A 10,269-nucleotide genomic window follows, 5' to 3' on the forward strand; every position below is an offset into this window, starting at 1 on the left:
AGACTTTATCCAAAAACGCATTTAAAATGCCAATAAGCGAAACTGATGTTTCTACAAGGATGTAAAAATGCACAAAAAAAGCGACATTTGTCACTGGCATGAAACGAACTGAGACTCTAAGGCTACATGTATATTGACATATACCTGCACAGCTACTGCCCGGTGGCAGTCGACATGTCCAGTTATGAATGAACATTTACTATGACTACATTTCTGCTGTTACGCAAATAGCATAGGAAACTGGAAGAAATGAATGAAAGGCATTTGGCAAGACCACCCCTATAGAGGAGTGGTTCTGAAGTTGGTGACTCCAGAACACTTCTGTTCATGTTTTGGTCACTTCTGTGTTTTGTCGTTGTTAATAACTCAAGAGATGCCGTTAGGCAAGCTGTGGCAAGAAGGTTGGCTGTGTCTGTCGGCGTAATGTCAAGAGCAGGGAGCAGATGCCAGGCTATCAAATACTGAATATACAAAGTCAATATTACAAAGAACTTCATGATTGGTAATAAACTATCAGCTTGAAGGGAACCTGTCACCAGGGACCTCATTTTTACTAAAAACAGATTGTAAAAGCCCGTGACACCTGCAGTGCACAGATGCCTCCCTGCCTTTTCTAAGCATTTGCATATATAATTGTGTTATTACTTACTCTTGCATCCTGATAAAATCCTGGGGTAGTTAGAGGCTGTGCTTTGGATGCATTTCATAAAATGTGACCTGTCTGAGCTGCAGGCTGCCTCCATCTTTGTGCTCCTGTACAGCTCTGTCCCTCCCCCACTGATGTAATCTCACCAGGCTGTGACCTCTGAGAAGAAGCAGGAGGTGGAGCTGTACAGGAGCACAATGGTTGGGGCTAAGCTCTGAGGCGTAACACAGACAAGGCACATGTTGTTTTTTTGAAATGCATTTAAACCAAAGTCCAGCCCCTGTGACTATGCCAGGATTTTATCAGGATGCAAGAGTAAGTTATAACACACAATTATATTGTAATGCTTAGAAAAGGCAGATTTGCACTGCAGGTGTAATAAGCTTCTGCAACCTTTCTTTAGTGAGTCTTTAGACCTGAATCCTCATCGGACAACGCACCGCAGGATCGCAACAGAACCAGGTAAGTAAATCTGCCCCACTGTCATTTCTGGTCTCTCTTTAGAGTTCATGTCCTCTTTTAAACAAAGATTCAATGGCCCACCCAAATGCGTTAAGTGGGTTCTAAATTCTAAACCCTATTCTTCTTCACAAACCATAATGCACCTGAAAGGGGCAAAAAAAAAAAAAAAAAAATATCCCTCTACTGGGCATCCCCTCTGGCATCTGGAGTTAGACAAGCGGCAGTGGTAAAATGATTGGTGGCGCAAAAAGTACTACACACAAGTGCAGTGACATCGACATCCCAAGGCTTGTGCACTGCTGTGTACTGAATGCAGAAGGCGTCTATTACACTCTGCGCTGCCATCAATTTAAATACTTTGATACCTACAGGACACCTGTGCAAAAGAATCACTGGACACCTATATAATTACGTCCCAGAACAAACTTCCCTCACAGGACAGAGCTCAAAATCCAGATCTTGAGGGGGAACTTGAAGTGCTTGGAAAAGCGATTATTTTCATCTTTACACCTCCATGCCAAGTGTTTGCCTGTCACTTATTATAGCTTGTGACCATTCAAGCCAGCGCAGCCAGACGCCAGTACCACCGCCAGTGTTTCCATAGAAACACTGATGCCATCGGGCTGCTGCCCGCCCCGGTGGGTGCGCCTTGGTTTGCAAACGCTGAAAAAGTGGCAAGTGTGCCATCACCCTAAGAGAGAGTGTAATCCTTTATCTCCTTTGTGGACACTGACTTAATATTCGTATAATAACCTAGTGAATTCTGATAATTCTCCAGAATAAGTCTGGTTGCCCACAACTGAGTTGGGTCCGAGAAACCCACTTTGGGCACTGGCAGGATTTTTTAAAGAATGAATCTTGAGCTACTGTGCTGGAGTACAGTCCAAAAATATGAGATTTGTTTCTTGTGTGCACATGGAGTATTCTGCCACAGATATACGCGGGAGAAGACCCTGATAGGTTGTGAGTGCAGTCTCCGTATAAACTGGATGGAAGATAGTAGAACTCACTGACATTCATTCCACAGCGTTGCCATTTGCATGAAGGGAGGATGCAATGGATGTGCTTTAGGTTCAGTTTAATAGCTTTACCTTAGAAATGACATGCCATGCGGTCAAAACACATTGCTACTGCACAGTGAAGATGAACATGTCTGCTACAGTCACAAATGGAGGACAGCATGAAGAAGGAGGAAGTGATGTCACAGAAAGAGGAGGAGAAGCTGGGTAACAGTGCATGATGGGATAGCTAGCTTAAAGATACAGCAAGCAAATTATCCAACAATAAAAACTTTGACCACTAGGTGGCAGCATGCATAACATGAGTATGAACATATCATTGCAGACTGAATGTACAATTGACAACCAATAACATCATATGACAGGCTGTCACAGCATATGGAGCTTGTTCCTTAGACCGACCTTCCTTGTAGACAACAGGCCTTAGGCCCCTTTCACACAAGCGCTATAGAGCTTGCTCAGAGTTTTTCGGTGAAAAACTGACATTTTCCTATATATTTCACTCAGTTTTCTGTCAGATTTTGTTCAGTGTCTCAGTTTTTCCATGTTAAATATTATATATCTACAATATTCATTAGTATTAGACCATGAGGAGTTAACGTAATAGCCCCCTTCTGACAAACACAATCTATATTGGCTTAAGGCAGTGGTGGCGAACCTATGGCACGGGTGCCAGAGGTGGCACTCAGAGCCATTTCTGTGGGCACTCAGGCCATTGCCCCAGGACAGAGTTCACAAAACAGGACCAAATCCACCAAATCTTCCTGCAGTCCCAGGCAACTTAAGAGATGCTGCTCTCAGCTCTATTTTAAAGATGTGGAAGAACAGGTAACAATAAGTTACTGCTTAAAATGCCATGTTGGCACTTCACGGTAAATAAGTGGATTTTGGTTGTTGTTTGGGCACTCGGACTCTATAAGGTTTGCCATCACTGGCTTAAGGGATGAGCTACTGTACATTACATTAAGCCTAAAGATATAGGAAGACCATATATAGGGACACAGAACATCCAACACTACAAGACACACCTACTATGTCTATACACATGACAGACAGACAATGTCATGGCGGCTGGTACGGAGAGGCTGGAACTCTTGCGCTCTCACGTCTCGGATGTCTCTCAGACATTTTGAGGACACACACAACAGATGTATAGAGATATATGAAGAGCTACTGGAGAAGATGGAAACCTACCGGCCATCACCAGAACATATTCTCAAGGAAAGATTGACTGACATGGACACGTGACTGATAACCTACATATTTGTATCCTGTATTCTGCAACCTGGATGACAGCAATAAAGGGCACTTGAAAACAAAGAGGGAAGGGTAAGCGAGTAGGTGTCACATCCAAAATATACTAATCAGATCCAGAGAAGAAAAACAGCGGATGTGTAGAAAATATCAATTTATTAATTCATAAACAAGACAATAAAAACATTTAAAAACCCAATGAAGGGAATGACAAACATAAAGGACTCTCCTCAATAAGGTATTCCTCACGTAAATGACAAAACAAAAATAGAAAAAATGAACAAGGCTGTCAATTAGATATATATATATATATACACATCATCCCAATAATGGGATCCAAATAATGCTTAAGAAAAGATTATATACAAATAAAGTGTAGATACTCTAGAGCGCCATAGTGCACTCTCTATTTGGCACTATTTGATATGAATTCACTATGCGGGAGGCGGCGCGGCAACCAAAACCCCTTCCCCCCCCCTTCCCCTGGGGGCGGGGCTAGACCATTTAAATACCTGGGTTCATTTCCCTGTCCTTATCCCCTGAGGAAGCCCGCCAGACGGGCGATACGCGTGGGGCATCCGTGGGCTCTCCCCCTCATACATTATACTAGGTAATATGACGCATTTACTTTCTGTTTTATTCACTTGAACCTACTCCCTTATGTTCTCTTGGCTGCTATTACTCTGCACACAGCACTTTATTTGTGCACTATCATCTTTGTGTTTTATATTACATTGTTGTAGTGAAACTGTCTGTGATTGAATCCACGATGCACTTTAATTGTATATAATCTTTTCTTAAGCATTATTTGGACCCCATTATTGGGATGATGTGTATATATATATATCTAATTGACAGCCTTGTTCATTTTTTCTATTTTTGTTTTGTCATTTACGTGAGGAATACCTTATTGAGGAGAGTCCTTTATGTTTGTCATTCCCTTCATTGGGTTTTTAAATGTTTTTATTGTCTTGTTTATGATTTAATAAATTGATATTTTCTACACATCCGCTGTTTTTCTTCTCTGGATCTGATCAATAAAGGACACTTTTTATTAGTATTACCTTTTATAAGAGTCCTTCTATTATCACCCGAGTGACGTATTTTGGGAAGAATGAGTTTGACACCATAAAGTATAGTTATCTGTATCAAATTACATAGAACAATAGAGACTTTTAACGTTATTATTTAATATTACATACATGTTTTATTTTTCTAATTTTTTCTGTATTTATATAGAAAATAAACTGATGACTGCGGTCTATGTTTTCTTTAGCAATAGATCAGTGAAAACGGCATTGCATTTCTCTGGGGCTGTGTTTCCATGTGGCGTTTATATTGAGTTTTGAAATGCAATACAACCAATGAGAAAAGATTTGCCTAATGACATTGCTGTTAACAAATTGCGATTTTGTCACAATGCATTATCATCAAGCAAACATTAACCCAACGTTAATATTGGTATTAACATTGCATTTTGTAAATTGGGCAAAGCTCCCCATAGGCAATAGGGTATTTTCATATGCATATGGCCCTGTGCTATTAAAAAGCTTAAAATTTAGCAGAAACATTTTTTTTTTAATTTGCCTTGTTTGGATTTTTTTTATTATAACTACACAATTTTTTTTCAAACCTGTCACCTAAGCAAAAGTAAAAAGTGTAATATAGTTGATGGCGGTAATGCTTCCTCCCGTCCTGCAGGTGTCGCTGTTGCAGATGCTGGTAATGCTGGGCGCGCTGTCTCCAGTTCCCGGCCACTTCCTTGTTGTTATGGAGAGGAGGCAGCGGCCGGCGGTGAATGGGACGTGGGACCGGCCCGGTTATGAGAACGATTCGGCGTCGCCTCCTCTCAGGTTCCGACCTGAGGCTCCGCACTTTCCACCGTCACGTACCGGTCCACAGCATGGAGAGGGCCCCCCTCATGTACCGTACCCGGGCGGCGGTGCCCAGAGGACCGGACCCTGGGAGAGCCGGCCTCACCATGTACCCGAGCACCGGCCTGGTTATTATGGAGGTCAGCAGAGGCCGGAGGTGTTCCCTTATGGAGGCCTGCCTCACCATGGCCCTGTAGAAGAGGGGGCACCCCAGTCTGGCCTCCCCCTGCAGCCTCCTAATCATGTCCCTAATATCCCCCAGCACCGGCCTCATGAGCCACCCCCAGGAGGGGGGCAGTACACCACCCCCACTGATGGCCGGGGCGATATATTACAAGGAAGACCCCAGCACTTGATACCACAGCAGAGTTCTCAGCAAAGTCCAGATATATACCAGTCAGGGGGGCCTCCTTATAATGTACAGCATCAAAGAGGACCCCTGCGTGTATCAGATCCCCACCAGGAGCCAGTGCGTTCAGAAGGACCCCCGCCTACGAACAAGGAGCAGCCCGACTTCTACGGTCATGGTGGTCCTAGCATGTTTAGAGGTCGTGACCCCATGTTATTCCCATATACAGGTAACCAGCCTATAGGATTCCAGCCTGATCGCCCACAAAGCCGGAGTATAGGGCTACATAAGTACCAGGATGACATCTGCCAGCCTAGTGGGCACCAAGAAGGACCCCCACCAGGAATGTATCATCTGAAAGCCCCTCCACGACCGGATACTTATAACTACAGGGTGCCATCCCCAGGCATCCAGCAGTACTCCACTCAAGCACAACCTGCACAGAACACCCCACAACAAGGTCACTATCCTGCACCTCCAGTTCAAGGAAATCTCCCTAATCCTGCCTATGCTCTCCCCCCACCTATAGGCTCAGTTTTCAGTAGACCTCAGGAGGAGAGAGATTTGGAGGTCCCCAGAAGCAGCAGTCATCCACTACTTCAAGGATTGGAGCCTTTTATGCCTTTAGGATTGACCAGTGGTGGACTTTTTGAGAAAGATGCTCCTTTTCCTCATCGTGAAGTGCCAGCTCTGCGTAGAGACCCAAATGTGCCGCCGCAGAATAGTAACCCATTTGTTTCACAGCCTAGTCCTCACATTGAGGATAGGGTAATGCATTTCGAGAAAAGCGGACCTTCAGATAAAGACATCTTTGTGCAGTGGCTCTCCTGCTTCTTATCACGTCAGAGACAAAAGCCTCCAACCAAGCCTGATGTGCCCAAAGCTGCTTCAATAGGAGAAGCACGTGAGCTGATATATGGCGCCCTAAGCTTGGTATCACAGCTTGATTCTTTGTGCCAGGCACTGGAAAGCCGTAACCAGGCAGGAGAGCCATGGACTGGAGAGTATGAGAAGGCTGCTGATATACAGGTAGATCTAGAGAAGAGGCTAAAACAGCTTGAGAAGCCGGGGTATATTCAGGGTGTTAAGCGGAAACTGGATAGAGTACAGAAGAAGAGGCTTCGTGGGCAGCGCAGGAGTCAAGCCGCAGAGGAGGAGGCAAAAGTGGCAGCAGAGCGATCTGCTGAAAAGGAGGCCAGCATTGACTTATGGAGAATGCGACGTATTCAGGAGGTGGAGGAGAGAAAAAGGGTGAGTTATACCAAAATAACTTGACTGGCTTAGGAGCCAGCGGTGACACATACATGTGCTGAGGCCAGGCCCATCACACCCTCTGTACATAGGGATCTCCTGTCTGCACAACTTGTATTGTGCTGCTCAGTGTGACTTCACGTGCATTTGTTTGTTGTTCTGACGTTCTTGTCTTTTACAGGAACGAGAGCTGAAAGCTACCGCTGACCATGTACTCGCAGAGGTGAGGAAGAAACAAAATGATGTAAAGAAAATGCTGGATGTGCTGAAGTCTTTAGAGAAACTACGCAAGCTGAGAAAAGAAGCTGCTGGAAGGAAAGGTGAGAAGAGCATTTTCGCCCTTTCGGGAAGGAGTCTCTTGAAGGTTATTACCAATGGGCCCCCACTTATTTCAATAATGAGGGGTCCAGGTCTCCTTTGTGGATGGAATGATAATGTGCATGTATGATCATTCTTGAATTCAATGCTGGCATGGGTAGCACACTACAGCGCTCTGTCAGTCTTATAGAGGTGGCCCCTCATGCACACAAATGTTTTGTACGGGTGCTAGTGTTAATTCACAGGATAATACACAAATTATTGGCTTGCAGTCCATTGTAAGGTAATGTTTGGAGCATTCCTGAGCCCTTACAATGGAGGCCTACGATGTATCACGCTGTATCCCCATACAGTGGCATACTTTGTCTACTTCCTCTATCACTGCAGACCTTCTGGAGTTTACTCTCAGCGATGGCTGTGGGGATTCAATATGTTGCATCCATCCCCTATCCCTATTAATTGCCTCCACTGAGAGTGTACTTTGCTCAACAAGAGGGGTGGAAATATGCAGCTTGTTACGTCTTTTCCGTCCTATGTTTTCCAAAGTATACAATGGATGCCTCTGTCTGCACGTATGTTTATAGATACACTCAGCGTATATTTTGGGAGCTTTTCTAGTGTCTACAATAGAAGTGATGTGAATGATATAAAATTAGATTTCATGTGGCCATATAATCTCTGCCATATCAGGAATATTGCTCTGGTGATGCTGAGAAATGATGACTACTCTGTTGTAAAAGATAAAGTTCTGGAACTTATTTAGTGAGTGCATGAAAATGCTATCCATATTTCTTGTATGATGTCTGCATCTGTGATGGGGTCTCTATTATTGCATCTTATCCTTTAACCTAAGCTTCTTTTTTTTTAGGTGTATGTCCACCCCCATCTGCCGATGAGAAGTTTGCGAATCACATAAATAGACTTCGTACAATGGTGCACAAGCGAAGCGCTTTATATGACGCAGAAGAGAAGACGCTAAGGGTCATACTAGAAGGAGAGCAAGAAGAAGAGCGGCAGAGGGAAAAGGATAAGAGGCTAAAAAAGGAAAAGGAGAAAACATTGCAGAAGCAGCGGGAACTGGACACAGTATTGTTTGGCGACACAGGTCTGTGAGAGCTTAGCTTCAGGTTTAACATTCACCTCCTCCTAATATAGAAGCCTTCCGCCACATATATACATAGGGGTATTGTCAGAAGTAGCCACCAGAATGAGGGAAGATTAATGACCACAGTGGAAAGTTCTTGTTAAGGTTAAGGGGTATGTTCAGACTCCATAATAAATAGTTTGCGTTTGTCTGTGATCGAAGTCTTATTGTGAACAAAGGATCGGTCCATAACATATTGGTAGAAGTGGGTGCATAATATGGGGGAATGACTTTAGTAGAAGGCTTGTTACCAACTATGGGGAGATGCTCTTTCTTCAATAAGGAACCAATAAATGTAGCCATTATACAGTATGTATTGTCTACAGATATAGATGTATACAATTGCTAGGAAATATCCTGCATAAAAAGCTTATTTCATGTCTTCCTTCATCTTAGAACCTCTTCCCAGCCTGCATCCGCTCCTGCCATTTCGTCAGTATTATCTGCAAGCTGAGCATTCGGTTGTGTCCCTTGTCCAAATCCGGTGAGTCGTGTGTATTGTTTTTATTGACCTCAATACTGTACTCCCAGTTCACCATTATTACTGTTCTTAAATCTCCATTTAATGTGTGATAAACTACCACCCTGATGGCAAAACGTTTAGAGATCAAGTGCCCAAACTATAACCAAAACCCACTTATATTCAGCAAAACGGCTAAAGCAGCCATTATCGCAGTAACTTATCGTTCCCTGCTCTGTCACAGCTTTGAATTGTATTGGTGTTTTGAGTACACTAATACAGTAGAAAGAATGAGGAGACCTTATCGTTAAATTGGTTGACCTGCAGCAGGAGCTCCAATGATAATCCAGCTTTGTCCGCACCTCCTTATTTCTGCTGCAGTTCCAGGCAGCCAAGGATGAGTCGCATTACCATAGCGCTGACCAAGGCACATCCTGGGCTACCACGGACTGCAGGAGGCGGCCTTGAGTTCTGTCTGGAGAACTCAGATACTGGAGTAAGGATGTCACGGTATAGTGGAGCACAATGAATGGAATTATAATTTTTGGCTTTTTGATAAAGGGGATTGACACAGGAGAAATGCTAATATTTATTAAACCAGACATGATAGAGCTGGGCTTTTGCAGCCTTTTTAGCCAATAAAATTTATAGCAAAAGGCCAAACCTTAAAGGGAACCTACCACCACAAATCTACCTATAAAGGTAGATGGGGTGGTAGGTGGATCAATGGGATGTGAGGATAGCCCTTTTAAGGGCTAATCCTCACGTCCCCACACTTTTTTAGTAACTTTTATCAAACTTTTATGCTAATTTTATTATGCTGCTACTGGGGCGTGGAGTAGCCGCATCTGAGATTATCTGAGGATCCTGCAGTCTGCGCAGAAGAGCAGGCCCGCCTTCGGAGCAGTGACCGCACAGGCACGGGCCTGATGTTCTGCACAGACTGCAGGATCGTCGGACGAGGGCGCGCAGCTACGAGCAGCTGCGCTTCGAAGATAAGTAGCCGCATAATAAAATTAGCATAAAAGTTACTAAGAAAAATAAAATAATAAAAATATAAAATAAGATACAAGTTAAAACTGAACAGTCAAACCATATTATTAGTAATTGTTTGTGTTTTGTTAGTTCGTTAATAATAACTTGTGCTGTATATTCCATATTTTAGACATGAATGGGATCAATTTTTGGTTCCCCCAGACCACCCTGATGGCAGCAGTATTCCTCGTGGATGGGTCATTCCTGCGCCCCCATCTAATGACACCTGGGCCACAGCTCTAAAACCATCGGATTGAAGAACCCATGGAATGTTTTTGTGTTAGTCACCCGCTTATCTTCCTGTGCAGAGTTTTGTATCTTGTACAGTCGGCAGCATTTTTTGGACTGTGAACATCTCCCAGTGGGAGTTCTGGCAGAGCTATAATTTGTTTTTTTTTTATAACTTGATGAAATCTGGAAATTTATTTATTAATAAAACAAGAACCTGGTTTCCAAA

At 43.6% G+C, this 10,269-nt stretch overlaps 1 protein-coding gene across 1 annotated transcript; it reads left to right on the forward strand.

Moving 5' to 3' along the window:
- Positions 1–5,069: 5,069 nt before the first annotated feature.
- On the forward strand, positions 5,070–10,269 carry PDCD7 (programmed cell death 7). The gene is made up of 5 exons (XM_072148640.1): positions 5,070–6,855; positions 7,037–7,175; positions 8,042–8,278; positions 8,714–8,801; positions 9,943–10,269. The coding sequence occupies exons 1-5, from the start codon at positions 5,098–5,100 to the stop codon at positions 10,067–10,069; spliced, it is 2,349 nt and encodes a 782-aa protein (XP_072004741.1). The 5' UTR covers positions 5,070–5,097; the 3' UTR covers positions 10,070–10,269.

The sequence above is a fragment of the Engystomops pustulosus genome, chromosome 4, assembly GCF_040894005.1.
Source record: "Engystomops pustulosus chromosome 4, aEngPut4.maternal, whole genome shotgun sequence".
Classification (NCBI taxonomy): Eukaryota; Metazoa; Chordata; class Amphibia; order Anura; family Leptodactylidae; genus Engystomops; species Engystomops pustulosus.

What these genes read in the sequence shown, in the direction of transcription:
- PDCD7 (XM_072148640.1), top strand. Translation starts at nt 5,098, where the DNA reads ATGCTGGTAATGCTGGGCGCGCTGTCTCCAGTTCCCGGCCACTTCCTT. An exon ending in AGAAGCTGCTGGAAGGAAAG is followed by an intron (nt 7,176 to 8,041) that starts GTGAGAAGAGCA and finishes CTTTTTTTTTAG; the next exon opens with GTGTATGTCCACCCCCATCT. An exon ending in AGTATTGTTTGGCGACACAG is followed by an intron (nt 8,279 to 8,713) that starts GTCTGTGAGAGC and finishes CCTTCATCTTAG; the next exon opens with AACCTCTTCCCAGCCTGCAT.